At 43.6% G+C, this 18,354-nt stretch overlaps 1 protein-coding gene across 3 annotated transcripts in view; it reads left to right on the forward strand.

Moving 5' to 3' along the window:
• The first annotated feature begins 492 nt into the window (after positions 1-492).
• The window catches only part of nek8 (NIMA-related kinase 8), a 56,666-nt gene continuing 38,804 nt past the window's right edge, over positions 493-18,354 (forward strand). The window contains exons 1-7 of one of the 3 annotated variants that reach the window (XM_085964937.1): positions 493-766; positions 4,124-4,329; positions 7,391-7,620; positions 9,768-9,899; positions 11,709-11,917; positions 12,114-12,193; positions 14,649-14,833. In XM_085964937.1, the coding sequence (XP_085821063.1) occupies positions 720-766; positions 4,124-4,329; positions 7,391-7,620; positions 9,768-9,899; positions 11,709-11,917; positions 12,114-12,193; positions 14,649-14,833 (1,089 nt within the window). In that variant the 5' untranslated portion in view covers positions 493-719. The remainder of the gene's footprint in view (positions 767-4,123; positions 4,330-7,390; positions 7,621-9,767; positions 9,900-11,708; positions 11,918-12,113; positions 12,194-14,648; positions 14,834-18,354) is intronic. The other 2 variants (XM_085964938.1, XM_085964939.1) reach the window with 2 other exon arrangements.

An 18,354-nucleotide genomic window follows, 5' to 3' on the forward strand; every position in this document is an offset into this window, starting at 1 on the left:
CACTCCGGGTTCTCGATGCCTGCCGCGCGACGTGTCTTCCAGCAGGGTGATGAGGGTGGATGCCTCTCTTCGACGCCCGTTCTGTGGACGAAGCCGCCGTGGATATAAACTGCCGCAGGGTAAGAATCGGACTCGTCGCCACTGTTAAGTCTGTGTGTTCTAGTTGTATTTAAGATTAATTACTGACACAGACTACAAGAATAACGTTTCAACAGGTCTTTACTAGTTGGAGGTCAGGGCTATACTAACAGCAATATCACTACACGGTACTTATATACCGGTGGTCACCACCGGTATTACGTATACAGCAGCCAGAGAAAGTAGTACATCTCTTAAGGTGGAACAGGCTTAAGTTCTCTTAAGGTGGAACAGGTTACATACACCACACAGGGGAGTCAAGGATTATGGGGAGCGGGCAGGGAAGTGGAATTGAGGCTAAGATCAGATCAGCCCTGATCTTACTGAATGGTGGGGCAGGCTCGAGGGGCCGAATGGCCTGCTCCTGTTCCTATTTCTTATGTTCTCAAAACAGTACTTCATTGGCTGTAAAGCGCTTTTGGTCGTTGAAGGCGCCGTAACAACGCAATTCTTTCCTCTTTCTGCAAACGCTCCGTGCCGAGCTGGGCTGCCGCAACGCGAAATGACGGCGCAGGAGGTTTGAGCCTCGCTGGTGGCCGTACAGGAAGTTGTCGGGGCTCCTTGGAGACGGACGCTTGGCGATGGAGAAATACCAGAAGATTAAGGTGGTGGGGCGGGGAGCGTTCGGGTGAGAGAGAGTGTGGTATTTGTGTTTGGGTGTCGGCTGTTGTCGCTGCCGCCTCTTGTTCAAGTCGGATCGGCGAGAGTTTCCTCGCTCTCTCTGAGTGACTGCCGGCCATGACAGTCACTGAGTTGCTCTAAATCAGTTCTGCCCCAAAGTTAGAAACTTCAGGTGGAGTCAGTTCAGTAACTGCTCCTCGGAACTATTTTAGATATTTTACTTCAGGTTTATCTTTTACATCTTGCAGATGCACTGAGGAAAGATGTAAGGAAGTGCTGGAAGTTTGAAATAAAAATGCTGGGAAGTTTGGAATCAAAGTGCTGGAAATTGCGCAGCAGATCAGTTGAATCCTGAAAGAGAAAGACAGATTTATTTTTTGGGTGGTGCAGGTTCATCAGAACTGGTATAGATGGGAGAGTGCCGCAGCCCTCTTCATGCCCCAATACTTGTTCTGAAGGGTACCACCTTTAAATGTTAACTTTTCTCTCTCAGGTGCTGGGGGCTTGCTGTGTGTTTCCAGTGCTTTCTGTGGTTTGTTTTTAATTGTGTGGATCTCATGTTCTGTAGTTCTAACGAGCAGCAATCGCTTTCCAGATTAATAATCACAGAACCACCCAAGCGTGACTCCTAGTTAAAACACATTTGCCAATGCCCTTCCTGCTGACTTTGCACTGTCAGTATTCTATGGTGTGAGATTGATGTTTGTCACTTCTGGAGAAGGGTTATGTTTGCAATATTAACCTGTCGCAGCTCTCCACAGATGCTGTCTGACATGCTGAGTGTTTCCAGCATTCATTTTCTGTTTTTGATGTTTGCTTGGTTGAATATGATAATTAGTTATTAATACTAGTAACTTTTCCTTTAAGAAAATTCTCAAGCATGCACATGGGGGTTGCCTTTACATACATTATTGATGAGCTGGTCTAGGTGAATAACACAATCAATTTAGTGTTGATGTAATTTGCTGGAAAAATATATTTTTTTAATCTTCAACATTGGGTTCTGTTTTGTATTACAATAGAGATTAGGGGAGATCAGCACTCTGCTCTTGGGATTTTATTATGTCAAGTCATTTAAGTCTAGTTTTGTGATTGCAAGTCCATATAAAAATTGAAGAGTCTCTGAAAGGTCATATCAAACTACTTCAGAGACAGTAATCAACATAGCTCTGGTATCTGCTTTCACAAGCTGTTTACTCAGGATGACTCAAGGATTACTTTGTGTCTTGAAAGATGCTCAGGATGTCCCAAAGCATTCCACAACAATGGAAAAAGTGCAGTCACTGTGTTATGTAGGCAGATGCAGCAGCCAATAGCAAGGTTACACAAAACAACTGAGAAGATAACGATAGCAAAATACTGCAGATGCTGGAAATCCAAAATAACAACAGAAAACGCTGGAAAAACTCAGCAGGCCAGGGCAGCATCCGTGGAGAGAGAAACAGAGTTAACGTTTCAGGTCGAAGACCTTTCGTCAGAACTGGAAAAAAGCAGGAAAGGGAATAGATTTTAAAGCAAGTTGGGGGGCTGGGAAAAGGGGGAGGGGATGAAAGAACAAAAGGGAAGGTCAGTGATCGGATAGAAAGCAGGGGAGATTAAGAGACATTGAGAGACATTGAAGGCGAGAAGAGGCGGTGATGGGACAGGTAAAGGAACAAAGGATGTGTCACCCTAAGTTATGAGCTCAAGTCTATAGTGGGATTTAAACCCATAACATTCTGACATAACAGCAAGAGTGCTACCAACATGCAAAGGTGACAGATATTGGGGAATTTAAAAGTTCTACACTATTACAATCCAGTATACCTCAGTCAGCCTCTGGCTCAGTGTTGAAGCCCGGGGAATGCTGGGCTCAGCAGTTGCACATTATTCCATGTCACTTTTTTGAGTACTATACCATTCCTAAAATGGGTGTGAGAAACAGTTGCTATCAGCCTCTTGGTGCCTTGCCAAAGTGGACAATATTTTTAAAAATTAATTGTTCTTTGGGATGTTGGCAATGCTTTGACATCAGCTTTGGCACAGCGGGAGCACACTCACCTCGGAGTCGGAAGGTGAAGGTCATGGGTTCAAGCCCCACTACAGAGACTTGATCACAAAATCTTTGCTGATACGTCAGTGTAGCACTGAGGCCTGGAACTTGCTGCAATGGCGATATTGGTGACAAACACCATAATCGGACCACTGTGCTCCCCGATCTTCCAGCATTTGTAGCAGGTAATCTAACGGTGCGATTTCTTTGTTATAGTGGTGATACTGAAACGCAGAACTCAACAGCAATAAAGTAACACAAAATATTCCGTTACCCTAATGTTTATATTACAATAGGATTGATTATGATGCCATATGATGTGCATTGACTGATTTATTGGCTGCTATTGAACGCAATGCTTCTGCAGACAGAAATGGTAACTAATTCCATTTATGATAATGAGTCTCTTGATTCTCTTCAGATTGATTTTGTGTGCACTAAGTGCGTATAATGAGTCATCAGACGCAGAAAGGACACCCCTGTTTCAACTGACTGAATAAACACATAAATCACACCCACTGCCAGTGCCATTAGCTTTCAGTCTAAGTGGTAGCAGCATGAAGAATGGCTTAATTGCAGCAAAATTCACCATCGCCATTGGTTTTAAGGGGATGGAGCTATGATAATTACCTTCTAGCTGTTTTCAGTGAGGGGCAGTGGTGGAGTGGCACAAAAGTCCCAGGAAGTTATGGAGTGGGGTAAGTAATGGCGCAAGTCACTCATGCCGTAATTTCCTGGAACCTCTGTGGTAAAATTATGTAGATGGGCCACTATTACGGTGCAGGTTTTCAGCAAAATCCGGGCCTATGTTTTCAGCCATGGATCATATGTAACGCACAACCTCAGGCAATCTGACCCATGTAACCCTAGCAACTCAGTTCTATTCTCACTTTTATTCTCACTCATTGCTTTGTCTTGTTTGAAATTTGTGATGCTGTAGAATTGGGAAAGGCTGTTCATAACGCTGTTTCCTCATTAGTGGTTAAGTTCTAAGTCAGGACACCAAGATGTGCAAGTGTCTGCGGCTTGATTTATATGAAATTTAACAAAAACATTTATTTAATTTTTCCAGCCGAGGCTTTTCACTCACCAGCCCGTGATTTTCCATCTTTTCTTTGTAGTGGGCAGGCACTTGTGGGCTAGCGAGCGCAGTAGCGGAAAACCTCAGCCTATATGTGGGCGGTGAGGCGCGGTGGTATCCACCAAAGCAGTCCATGAAGCTCCAACGCTTGGGCACTCCTGGTTTATAATATTGGTGACTCTGAATTTGGGAGGTCCAACGATACACTGCATTTACCTGTATGCACACTGTCCATTTATATCTCCTCACAGTATTGTCCATCTGTGTCTGCGGAAAGCTGACCAAAAGCTGGTGATCCTCAAACAGATTCCGGTGGAGCAGATGACTAAAGATGAGAGACTGGCTGCTCAGAACGAATGCCAAGTACTTAAGCTCCTCAACCACCCAAACATAATTGAGTACTATGAAAACTTCCTGGAGGACAAAGCACTGATGATAGCCATGGAGTACGCGCCAGGTATATAAGGATTGATAGGGTGAAACTAATATTGAGTAGTATTTCACACAACTGCTTAGATATAATGCCCCATGCGTTTGAATAGCCTGCCAACAGTGACAGTCTAGGATTATGGTGTGGAGATGCCGGTGTTGGACTGGGGTGGACAAATGTAAGAAGTCACACAACACCAGGTTATAGTCCAACAGCTTTATTTGAAATCACAAGCTTTCGGAGCGCTGCTCCTTCGTCAGGTGAAGTGGAGAGATGCATAAAGACACAGCTTATATAGTCAGACGTAGGGTCATCCAGACTCGAGTCGTCGTTGGCTTGTTCTCTCCACACAGATGCGGCCGGACCTGCTGTGATTTCCAGCAAAAAAAAATGTTTTTTGTCTTTTTTTGTTTTTCATACAGACCCCAGCATCTGCAAGATTTGACCCCTTGTGACCCCACCTCATTGTTCTTTGATGTAATGTTTTCCTGACTGACCTGTTTGGACACCATTCACACCTTTGATTGCTGTGATTATCTCTGCCGAGGTGTGATAAATGGCAGTTAGAAAGATTACCTGTAAACATCTGACATTATTCTCTGACTATATAAGCTGTGTTTCTCCACTTCACCTGACGAAGGAGCAGCGCTCCGAAAGCTTGTGATTTCAAATAAAGCTGTTGGACTATAACCTGGTGTTGTGTGATTTCTTACATTAGTCTAGGATTACACACAAATAATACCAAGATATTGGAATAGGAGTAGTTCATTCAGCCCCTCGAGCCTGTTCCGCCTTTCAATTATATCATGACTGATCTGTACCTTAACTCCATCTACCTGTCTTGGTTCCATATCCCTTAATACCCTTGCATAACAAAAATCTATCGATCTCAGTTTTGAAATCTTCAATTGACCCCCAGCCTCAACAGCTTTGGGGGAGAGAGTTTCAGATTTCCACTACCCTTTGTGTGAAGAAGTGCTTCCTGACACCACCCCTGAACAGTCTAGCTTTAATTTAATTAATTAAGACCTTGTTCTGGACTTCCCCCACCAGAGGAAATAGTTTCCCTCTATCTACCCGATCAATTCCTTTAATCATCTTAAACACCTCAATTAGATCACCCCTTAATCTTCTATACTCAAAGGAATACAAGCCCAGTCTGTATCGCCGTTCCTTCACTGTCGCTGGGCCAAAATCCTGGAACTCCCTTCCTAACAGCACTGTGGGTGTACCTACACCATATGGACTGCAGCGGTTCAAGAAGGCGGCTCACCACCATCTTCTCAAGGGCAATTAGGGATGGGCACTAAATGCAGGCCTAGCTAGCCAGCGACACCCACATCCCATCAATGAATAAAAAAAAAAGTCTGTGCATGGATGGAGATCTCTGGAACTGTACCCCACAAGGTGTCAATGACCAGGAAAGTAGGAAACTAGATAGCTAAAATCTAGATGGTGGTTAAATAGATGCAACAAATGGTCCTTTTTTGTAAAACAAAATGCCTACAGTTTTATGTACTGGTCCAGTGGTGGCTGATTAGATGATGTACTTGTTCCATTTGTTTTTATTGCCCCATTTATAGTGCAGAACCATTTCTAGTAGGATATTTTTCTCACCAATTTTCTTCTCTCCCCATCTACCCTGAGACCATTGACTCCTTGCTGGGGTACAGTTCCACAGCTCTCCCCTTAATACCTTGCCACTGTTTCTACGTAATGCTTGACTGTGACTGTTGGCAGGGTATTCAACTGCGGAGGGCATCACAGCCGAACACGACCCTGTCCACACACGATGCACTTCCAGTGGTGATCCCTAGGTTGTGATTTGGAGCGGAATTCCCTGGCCGATTTTCTTCCCATTCCTAACCTACGGCACTGAGGCCAATTTCAGCCGTACAGGCCGGGGGTATCGCGCCTGAAACCTGGTCTGGATGGCTCAGCTGCTCTTGGGATTATCTCATTGAACCATCGAGGGGGAGGCTTGGTTTCCCCTTGTAACTAATAGATCTGTTTAAACTGTGGGGCCGATTTGGAGGTCAGTGCCAGCACAGGATCCATTGTGCACACGTAGTTGTTCAAATGTTGGGTTTACGATTTTCCCATTCTGACATTCCCTGACGTTCTGGTAAAGCCTGCACAAGTCAACAATGTAAAAAATCACATAGATTATGGAGGACTTACAGCTCAGCCCATCTAAATGAATTAGGTATTGATTATGAAAAGGAATAAAATAGCTGCTTTAAACCAGTCGCTGTTCAATCAAGGTGACCAGCTCAGGGTTATTAAAGGTGCTGCGTTCTTGCTAAATAATGTACTATAGTCAATTGAAGTACAGACCAGACCTGTAATTAAACACTCGAAGCCAGTTAGAGTGGGTGGGTGCAGTGGATTGGAAGACTATCCTTTCATCTCTGGGTAATGGGTTTGAATCTGCTGCAGACTGTTTGCTGCCTTTAAGTGTTCTAAATGAGTTGGAGTAGGAGATTGTGCAATGAGTCTTGATTTCAACGCAATGAGCCTGTAGGAAGGAGGAATTATGTTGTATTTGGAACTGAAGATCACAGATGGGTTGTTGGGGTTGGTAGTGGGGGGGGGCGGAATGCAAAGTTCAAGAGTCCATTAAAGAGTGAGATAGGGGAAGGGAAGTGATTGAGGGTGTATTTGCAGTACAGCTATAGCATTAACACCACACCAACACAACAGTGAGGGTATAAATGTAGCCTAAACCAGGGTCAGGGCCTGACCTAACGCCAAAGCAATGCAGTTTGAGACTCTCGGGAGGAAGGGAACTCACTCCACTTCACTTCAGAGTTAGGTAGGGCCGCAACCCCAGTTTTACACTTTGCAAGTTTAATACCTGTGTGAAGTAGTAACCGATTTGCAACAATGCTAAATTTGTAGTGTAAATGCACCGCTTGTAATGTAAATGCACCCATAGCTAACAAAAAAAAGCTTTGGCAACCATCCTGGGACACTGAAATGTCCTTTTGTGACTTGATGTGAGAGGTATTGGTAGCACCTCAGATGATGCTAAAAGATCTAACACTGTTACTGCTATGTTCATTCACTTTGAATCTTTTGATTTCAGGAGGTACTTTGGCCGAGTATATCCAGAAGCGTAACTCTCTGTTAGACGAGGAGACCATCATGCACTTCTTTGTACAGATCCTTTTGGCCCTCCATCATGTGCACAACAAACTTATCCTGCACCGAGATCTGAAAACACAAAATATCCTGCTTGATAAATACCAGATGATAGTGAAGATCGGTGACTTTGGTATCTCAAAGATACTAAGCAGCAAAAGTAAAGCTTACACCGTAAGATTACCTTTCTGGAAAGCTTCAGCATCATCATCAACAACAACTTGTACAGGAAACTTTGGTTTAGCCGGAGGTTAACTGTCCGGAATGCTCGAGCTACCGGCAAAAATCAGGAGCCGTTTCGTTAGGTTTTTTTTCTTTTCGTTGCTGTTTTTTCACCAGTCAGGCTCTGCAAGGTCTCGCTGAACCTGTTGCTAAGCTACAGAGACGCTTGCAAGGTACGGCCGACTGTTTAGAAGCTGTGGGTTTGTTGCCAGATACGGAGCTCAAAATCTCCGTATGTTTCAACATTAGCGCTGGTTTGTCCGACAGTTTTGATGGGACGGCAACAGCTCGGTCCCGTCGGTGCCGGATAGCACAAAGTTTCCTGTATTTATATAGCACCTTTAACATAATAAATGGAGCAAGATGCTCAAAAAAAATGGAAGCTAGATATTAGGGGAGGTGACCAAATGCAGAGTCAACGAGAGAGGTTTTGAGGGGGCTTTAGAAAGTGGCAAGACCGGTAACAAGAAGAGGTTTAGACAGATGGTCCCAGACTATGGGGTCCAAGAGGGCTACACTATCAACGATGGAGCACAGAATGCAAGGGAGTTGAAGAGCAGAGGGCGCACACTGGCACATAAGGGTGAAGGAGGTTGCAGAGGTTGGGAGGGTTGAAGCCTTGAAGCGATTTGTAAATGAGGATTTGGAATGCAATATATTGTGGGACGGGCAGCCAGTGGAGGTTGGTAAGGACAGGAGTGATAGAGGAGCCGGACTAAGCGCAAGATGGGATGCAAGCGTTGGCGTTTATGTCGGGTGGAACACTGGAGAGCATTTTACTGTTAACTCCAGTTAAATGCCTATTTGATCCAAACATAGATACTCACTCCACTGCTTGCTCATCATACCTTTTAATGATACTTGTTTCCAAGCAACTATCAAATTCCGTTTAAAAAAAAAAACATAACGACTCTGCTTCAACAATTTGTGGCAGAGAATTCTACATTCTAACCACTCTCTGTTTAAAAGAATTTTTTTCTAGCCACCGCCCCCCCACCTTGTGATTATCTTAAATGTTAGCTCTCTCGATTGGCATGTGTTTCAGTGATGTGTTTTCTGCTCTTTGTCTTTGGCTACCATTTGCTCTTTGGATCTGTAGAGACCCCCTTCCAATTGTAACGTCTTGTTGGACTGGTTTTCTTGGCTGTTGGCAGAAGTTAACCATTGAACTCACTCTGGTTTGAAAAACCTCAAGTGCAGCATCCTTGACTTTTTAGTTCCTTCCTTAGGCTCATACAGCCTCCGAGCAGTTCAGTCTCGCCAAAAATCTTTTATTGCACATGTCTAAATAAGCAATTTAGTGCTGAATTGAAGCCAATTTATTCTCAGTTGCGTATCATATGCCACTTGTTTCTGGAGCAGCATTTTGGAGTGTCAAGTAAAGTAATTCTTGTTCGTCCTGCTCCAGAGTTTGATTCAGTCACTGTTACTATGGGCTTACAAGAAACAATAGCTAGTGAGTCTGAGACCTTTTTGAACCTGACTCATGTTTTAATGCACGTAAGGAGCTTTGTTGGTACTTGAGAGGTCTGCTCTGTATTTTAAGCTTTTATATTGTTCTAATTCCGGTTTCGGGAGTCCGGTGTTGGGAGCCAGCTCCCGGTGTTGGTGTGCCAGCTCCCAGCATTAATGCTGTTAATTCTGCTTTCCTTAGTCCAGTGGCAGCCCTGTAGACCCAGTTTCATCTAGGTGTATGAGTCTGCTGCCAGGCCATGAAAACAGCTTTCGATTAACTAGTTCCTACTGATACTTGTATTTGAATAAACACCATCATGTTTTTCTGGGAGCAAAAATGTTCTACAAAAGGATATCATAGCTGGTGCTATCAAATTAACATTTCTTTTTAAGACAAGCAATGCATAGAATCATCCATTCCACAGAGAGACAGAATCTTGTGAACAGTATGTTGTCTACTACATATCAAGCAGTGTTATTCCACCTTTGTAAGCAGGCCATGGTTTTGAGCTGTCGTTATGTCTCTAAATAAAGTAAAATTCAGCTGCTCTAATTATTTTGATTTTCTGTTCCAATCTATCTTCCTGTTGCCTGTTTAACTTAGAATTGTTGACTTGAATGAAGCCAGTTTTGTTGTTTTATAGGTGGTGGGAACTCCATGTTACATCTCTCCGGAGCTGTGCGAAGGAAAGCCATACAACCAGAAGAGTGATATCTGGGCACTGGGCTGCGTTCTATATGAGCTGGCCAGTCTGAAGAGGGCGTTTGAAGCTGCAGTAAGAAACCAAAGCTTTGAATAACCAGGATTGAATTCCACTATATAATCGCATTACAGAACTAACCATGCTAATAAGTGTTCTATGCTGGGGATATCATTGCTGAATAGAACAGGTTTTGTTCAATATGGTGCTGGTACACTGAAGATGGGGGATGTTGAATCTTCGTTGGCACCTGACTCCTAACCAGATCATTACCTGAAATGTCCGATTTAGTGCATGATAGCGATGATTGATTCATCAAAATGCACATATTAATTTGATGTCCTCTATATGATGAGGTTTTTGCCGTTGTACAACAAATGTAAATGCACTCTGCAAAAGACAGAATTAAACCTGTGGTAAAAGATTAGATGAAACAAACTGATTATTAAGTAGAATCTAACTTGCAAAACTGCAGAGTGTTCTTTATTTGAAAGTAAATGATTACAGACACCCATGTCCTTGAGTTAGAGGATGGATTACGTAGCCGATGAAACTCATAACATTGCTCTTGCCCCATTCATTTTCTTAATATGATGTTTATTTTTAACATGCCCTGATTTTCAAAAGGAAGGAAGAATGACCAGGTAATATAAGGATAATTTAACGTCCAAATTTGGAGATTGGAAACATAACATTGTTTGGCAACTGAAATTCTGATAGATTGTCAATATTGAGTCAAGATTCTAGTCACATTGTATAAAGGAACTTTACCTCCAGTACAGTAAATCCAGCCATTGTAAGATGTTGGATACAAATGTGTACATTTAATTCAAAACAGTGGGCAGAAAGAAGTTAAATTTACAGTAACACTGTACAGGGCAATCTCCATTGACAGGCATGATGGAGAGGCCTGTCCTGGTGGACAATATAAATTGGCAGATAGTCAAATTTTGGTCTTGCAATATACTAGGCACAGGAGTGAAGGCAAGTACACTCAAGTAACAAAAGAAACATTACTTACCTAAAAGATAACGTCTAAATAACAATAGAGCTGTGTGATGAGGTGAGTCTCATGCAAGACTTTGTCCTCTGAAAATGTTGATGGTTAATTGGGATGGCGGGTATCGGGAGTGTGGATGATGGAGGTTCCCCTATTTTTCAAAATATTGTTATTAAGGAGGAAGAAGATGGAGTTCAGCATGAGAGAGGTCAGTGCTATCTGCTGAGATCCAGCTAATGCAGTTTTCTGACACTTTTGAGGAAGCAACAATAGAACACTTTTTACAAGGCAAGGGCATTGAAAAGGCATATTGAGGCGATAAAGATTTTAAATTAAAAATTTGGGTAGAGATTCTGAAAAGATTTTTTTATACTAAAAGGACTGATAAATGAAAGACCAGGTAATGCCAGCAGTGAGATCTGAAAAACATCCCCACAATCAGGTTGACCAGATAACTGCTGTGAGGACGTTGGTTGCTCTGGGTATATTTAATGCATATTACTGTTGGTTATGACATTCTATTTATAAGATTTGTATGTTATCGGAAGGAAATACAGAATATTTTGTAGCCCAGGAAAAATTAGATAAAGCTCTTCTAACTTATCACTGTGATGAAATACAGGTTGAAATGTAATTTTTATTCCAGTGGTATTTCTCAGTACGGGGGAGTTGATAAAACTGGAAAAAACTAGAACCACAGGCTGCTGCTTTGATATTTTCATTTGAGTTATTTAACAGGAGATGTTGTGATTGCTGGAATCTCGCAACTTGCTGACATTTCGTTCTGCACTGAAGCTTTAATTAAACTTGAAGGAACGAGATTCTGCAAGGTGTGTCGGTGCTAGTCCCTTTCACGTCTGTTCCATTTTGACTTGTCTTTCTAGAACCTGCCAGCTCTGGTGCTGAAGATCATGAGTGGTACATTTGCCCCCATATCTGACCAGTACAGCCCCGAGCTGCGCCAGCTGATTTTGAGCATGTTGAGCCTTGACCCTTCCAAACGCCCCCAGCTCAATGAGATAATGGCTCAGCCAATTTGCATCCGGGCTCTGCTGAATCTTTACACTGACATTGGCAGTGTCAAAATGAGGAGGTAAGTGGCCTAGACTAACTTGCATCCTGAATATGCACACATTTTACATTTCCTTTGTGTGCTACTGTAAAAATTTCAATCAGAAAGCGGGTGTTTTAGTCTGATTTTTGCATGTACAAATTTAATAATGTGAGTTTATCAGGAGGATTGAATGGTTCAATGGAAATGAAAGCAGGCTCCAATTTGTTTTTGACAGAATTGAAAAACCATTATCGGCAGTAGCGCCTGCTTCCCACAGGCGGACTAGCGGAAGGGTCAGCAGTGCTAGGTCAAGAGGTAAGGGGAAACCTGCCGCTCGCGAGGAGTCTGTTTTATTTGAAATTAAAGTGATCTCCAGCAGCAGTTGGCTAAATACACACATACCAAGGCAATGATGTTTGTTGTACATTTCTTTATTTAACCACCTTTTCTTCATTTGTTCTTGGGTTGTGGGCATTTATTGCTCACCCCTAATTGCCCTGAAAGAATGGTGGTGGGCCTTCTTAGCAATGCTCCTTTTAAGCTACGCGACTGCACAGCGCTCTGGAGCTGCCGCTTTTAAATAGGGAAAACCACGCAGGCACGCTATTTTGAATGGGCCACACTATAGAATAGAGGGCATATTACTTCTTAGTGATATTTTTTTGAACTGTGTAGCTTGCTAGGCCACTTGAGAGGATATTAAGTCAAACACAGAGATGGGACTAGAGTCATGCGTAGGCTGGATAAAGAGCATTAGTGAACCAGCCGGGTTTTTATGACAACCCGGCAGTTTCCAAGGCTGCTAGCCAATAAATTATCAGATTTTATTGAATTCATTTTCACAACTTGCCAGGGATTTGAACTCAATCTCTGGGTTGTCAGTCCAGCACTGTACATACTCTTTTTATTGCCGCACACAACTCACTGTACTTCTAGTTTGTATTGTCCACTTCTGTTTAACTTCCAGCACCTACACAGCCTGCTGTGACAAGCATGCTTCCTATTGAGTTGGGTGGGGTGGGTGCTGGCCATTTATTCTTCTTGGGTGAGACCCAGCTGATACCTGCCACAGCAAATTACACACGTGACTGGCAGTTATGAGAGATTTACTGACAGGCATCATTGTGATTTGGAGACATGTTAGTGTTGATCTTTCTCTGCACTGTTTGGGAGTAATTGGTACTGAGGGAACCAGAAGTCCTGAGTGTCTGAACTTCTTTATTTTTAACGAAGTGAATATTGAGACCACTGTGTGAGTCAATGAGTTGGAGGTGGGGTGCGACTTACGGCAGTACTTGCAGCAAGCAGTCTATTTCATAGCAAAGTCTATTTACTCAGCAAACAGAGTCTATTTAAAAAGAGTCTCTATGAACGACAGCAAACTGAACTCATGACTGAAACTGCAGCAAAGTCTCCCGATAATAGCAGGGTTATTTCTCCAGCAAAATGCAGTGAGTGGCGGATAGTTACATAATACATAATACAAATTATGTGCGTAAAATCAATCCCAAGCACCATTGATGGGGAATTACCTACTCATCTCCATTCTGGCTAGGATTAGTGGGATCAATGGTCACATGGAGGTGGGGTGGGGGGCAATATTGGCTATAGCCATAAAGTGAGAAAGAGGAAGTCTGGGCACATCCTGGGTGATCTTCATCCTTAAAGGGACATTTTTCAGGATCTTCAAGTGGATAAGCTTGTCTGCTCCTCTACTCCTATAAAAGGTATTACCATTTAGTCCCTTATTCTTCCTCCCAAGATGTATCACATCACATTTTTCTGCATTAAATTTTATATGACATTTATCTTTACAATCTACCAAGTTCTCTCTGTTCTCCTGAAATTGAATAGAATGTTGAACTAGATAGCCAGAACAGGCGACTACAAATCAGAGGAAGTCGAGATCAAACTGTACAGTTCTTTGGCCAGACTGAACCTTGAGTACTGTGTCCAGTTCTGGTTGTCAAAACACAAGAATACATTCAAGCTCAGGAGCCTGAGTTATGGGAAAGGCTAAAGAAACTTGGGCTTTTTAGTCAGGAAAACAGCTATCTGAGAGGTGATCTTATAGAGTTCTATAAGAGAGTTAGTAGAATGGAATACTACTTCAAATTAAACTATGAAAGTAGGATGGGAGGGGACAAAGATTCAAATTGGTAAAAGGTAAATTTAGGGCCGATATCAGAAGTTATTCTTCACAAAGAGTGGTCAACACTTGGAATGTCTGCCTGACAGAGTAGTGGAGGTGAAACTACTGGAATCAGTTAAGAAACAGATAAATGCAGCAATAGGGTGAATGTAGGGCCTTTCTGGGTGGATGAATTAAGTTGGGTTGAAGGGCCTTCCTCATCTGTAAGTATCTTGTGAAGTTGCTTACAGTCTGCTTCACAGTTAACCAAGTTCCCTAATTTTGTATCATCAAAGTTTTGAGAATATGCCTCCATACCCAAGTCCATATATAGGGCAACATTATGTTGTATAACATCAGGTGACATATAACATCAGGTGACATAGGCACTGTTACTGCAACATCAAAACTGTTACTGTTAAAAACATTGTACTTTCAACCAAAGATTAGCCAACAAGATTCACTCTCGTGCTTTGTCATCTAAATCTATTGATTAGATTAGATTAGATTATTCGATTAATTATTAGATTACTGCCTTGTCGGCATTGATGTAAAATATACCTAGATTAGTAAAGGTATTCTAAGTGCAATATGCTTAAATAGGATTGAAAATTCTCCTTATATTTTCTGTGATGGCAGGTGGGTTATTTGCAAACTCCAATAAGGCAGGAATACCTCCTCCCCTTTCCATTGTGTATACCTGGGGAAGTGGAATCACTTCTCCTCTCCGGCTCCCAATGCTCAACACTGAAGTAGTACAGGTCTCTGCTGGGAGAACTCAAAAGGCAGGGGTGACCAGATCAGGACGACTTATCATGTGGGAGGTAAGCTTTAGAAAATTTTCAGAATCAGTTGTGCCTAAGGGATCATAAAAGACATTGTGATAAAGGTAAATTACAATTAAAAGCACTGCCTGTGAGTCAGAGGGTTGTGTGTTCAAACCCTCTTCCAGAACCTGAGCACAGAATCTGGGCTGAACTCCAGCGCTGTACTGAAAAAGTTTTGCATTTTCAGAGGTAATGTCCTTCAGATGAGGCGTTAAATCATCTGCCAGTTCTGGTTCAGGTGAACGTCAAAGATCCCATGGGACAATTGAAAGAAGCGCAGGGAGTTCATGCAATGTCCTGGCCAACACTCCTCCCTCAACCAACACCAACATTGTCATTCATTTCATTTCCATTTGTGGGGTGGGGTCTTGCTGTGCACAAAATGGATGCCTTGTATACTACACCATAATAATTAAAGCACTTTAAGAAGTTTTTGGGAGATGAGATAAGGAAGAAGGTATTAGAGTGTTACAGGGGCAGGGTGGGAAGAGGCTCATGTGGAGTATAAACACTGGCATAGGCCAGTTGGGCCAAATGATCTGTTTCTGCGCTGTACATTCTTTAAATACCAGTCTTTTTAAGTCTTTCAATTTGAATGCAATTTAGTTTGGTTTTTAAATTGGTAAATGAAATTCATCTATAGTCTACAAATTCTATAAATTCATCAGGTGCTCTGTACAGATCTGGAATGATACCTCTTGGGTACTGGTTCATTGGAGGCACTGTCTAAGTAGAATCATAGAATGGCCTTCTTCCGTGCTATAACCATTCAGCCTGTCGAGTCCCTGCCGGCTCTCTGCAAGAACACTTCAGTTAGTCCCACTCCCCCGCCCTTTCCCCGTAGCCCTGCAAAATTTTTTCCTTCAGATACTTATCCAATTCCCTTTTGAAAGCCACAATTGAGTCTGCCTCCACCAACCTTTCAAGCATTGCATTCCAGATTCTAACCACTTGCTGAGGAAAAAGTTTTTCTTCATGTCACCTTTGGTTCTTCTGCCAATCACCTTAAATCTGTGTATTCTGGTTCTCGACCCTTCTGCCAATGGGAACAGTTTCTCTCTATCTGCTCTGTCTAGACCCCTCACGATTTTGAACACCTCTATCAAATCTCCTCTCAATCTTCTCTGCTCTAAGGAGAACAACCCCAGTTTCTCCAATCTATCCACGTAACTGAAGTCTCTCATCCCTGGAATCATTCTCGTAAATCTCCTCTGCACCCTCTCTAAGGCCGTCACACCCTTCCTAAAGTGCGGTGCCCAGAATTGGACACAATACTCCAGTTGAGGCCAAACCAGTGTTTTATACAGGTTCGTCATAATTTCCACACTTTTATACTCTATGGGCTAAAAATTCGGTGGCGCCGCGTTTGGGGCGCCAAGCTCGCCTGGGCGCCGGAATTTGCGCTCCGGCCAGAGCCGCTTGCGCCCTCCCGATATTCAGTGGGAGTGCCCCAAGAGGGACTCGGGGCGCTGCTCGAGGCTCCCCGCGTCCCGCTTGGGGCGCTCAAACTGAATATCGCCGCGCTACGTGCCACAGCGCCACATGCTGTGGCACGGCGCGCTGCTGTACTGCAGGCCTTCCTCCCCTTAAGGGGGAGGGGCCTGCACCAGCGCGATCACCGATCGCGAGTGCCAGCAAAAGAGCCCGACACCGAGGAGAAGTGCCGGGCTTTTGGGACACAGCCGGCACTGCCCGGGGGGTGGATCAGGAGGCCGGGGAGGGCGGCGCGAGGAGGTGCTGGCAGGCGGCCACCGGAAAAAATGGCCGCCCCGCACCTCCACCTTAATTTGCGCCACTAACGCCACAGGTAGGCCCTGTGAACCGGTCGTGATTTGCGACCGGCGTTACAGAGGCGAGCGCGACCAAATATCGCGATCGGGGCGGGAGCGGGGCGCTGCGCACACCAATGACGTCATCGGTGGCGGTGCAGCGCTACAAGCTAACGCCGCCATTAGCGCCCTGCTAAATATCGTGGGAGGCGTGGCCAGTGGCGCTAAAGCCACTGAGTGCCCTCTTTGGGCGCTAACTGGTGGCGCAGCCCACTGAATTTCTAGGCCTATACCTCTATTCATGAATGCCAGGATCCCGTAAGCTTTTTTAACTGCTTTCTCAACCTGCTCTGTCACCTTCAACGATTTGTGCACATATACCCCTAGGTCTCTCTGCTCATGCACCCACTTTCGGATTGTACCCTTTAGTTTATATTTCCTCTTACATTTTGCTAGAAAGAATGGTCACTTCGCACTTTTCTGCGTTAAATTTCATCTGCCACGTGTCTGCCCATTCCACCAGCCTGTCTATTTTCTCTTGAAGTCTATCACCTATCCTCCTCACTGTTCACGATACTTCCGAGTTTTGTGTCATCTGCAAATTTTGAAATTGTGCCCTGTACACCCACATCCAAGTCATTAATATATATCAAGAAAAGCAGCGGTCCTAGAACCAATCCTTGGGGAATACCACCATATACCTTCCTCCAGTCCGAAAAACAACCGTTCACCACTACTCTCTGTTTCCTGTCACTCAGCCAATTCCGTATCCAGGCTGCCACTGTCCCTTTCATTCCATGAGCTTCAACTTTGCTGGCAAGTCTATTATGTGGCACTTTGTCGAACGCCTTTTGGAAATCCATGTACACCACATTGCCCTCATCAACCCTCTCTGTTACCTCATCAAAAAAATCGATCAAGTTGGTTAAACACGATTTGCCTTTAACAAATCCATGCTGGCTTTCTTTAATTATTCCACACTTGTCCAAGTGACTGTTAATTTTATCCCTGATTATTGTTTCTAAAAGCTTCCCCACTACCGAGGTTAAACTGACTGGCCTGTAATTGCTGGGTTTATCTTTACACCCTTTCTTGAACAAGGGTGTAACATTTGTAATTCTCCAGTCCTCTGTTTCTAAGGAAGATTATGGCCAGTACCTCCACAATTTCTTCCTTCACTTCCCTCAGCGTCCTAGGATGCATCCCATCTGATCCTGGTGACTTACCTACTTTAAGTACAGCCAGCCTATCGAGTACCTCCTCTTTATCTATTTTTATCCCATCCAGTATCTCCTCTGCCTTCTCCTTCACTATGTCTATGGCAGCATCTTCTTCCTCGGTGAAGACAGACGCAAAGTACTCATTTAGCACCTCCGCCATACCCTCTGCCTCCATGCGTAGGTCTCCTTTTTGGTCCCTAATTGGCTCCACCCTCCTCTTCCTGCCTGTTTACTATTTATATGCCTATAGAAGACTCTTGGATTACCTTTTAGGTTAGCTGCCATTCTATTCTCATATCCTCTCTTTGCCCCTTTTTTGTTCCACTTCTCTGAACTTTCTATATTTAGCCTGATTCTCAGACCTGACATCTGTCATACGCGCTCTTTTTCTGCTTCATCTTACTCTCTATCTCTTTCGTCATCCAGGGAGCTCTGACTTTAGTGAGAATGTACCTTGACAGTACATGAACTATTTCCTCTTTAAAGGCAGCCCATTTGTTCCTTTACAGTTTTGCCTGCCAATCTTTGA

The sequence above is a fragment of the Somniosus microcephalus genome, chromosome 22, assembly GCF_052327205.1.
Source record: "Somniosus microcephalus isolate GS21.2 chromosome 22, FLI_Smic_1.0, whole genome shotgun sequence".
NCBI lineage: Eukaryota > Metazoa > Chordata > Chondrichthyes > Squaliformes > Somniosidae > Somniosus > Somniosus microcephalus.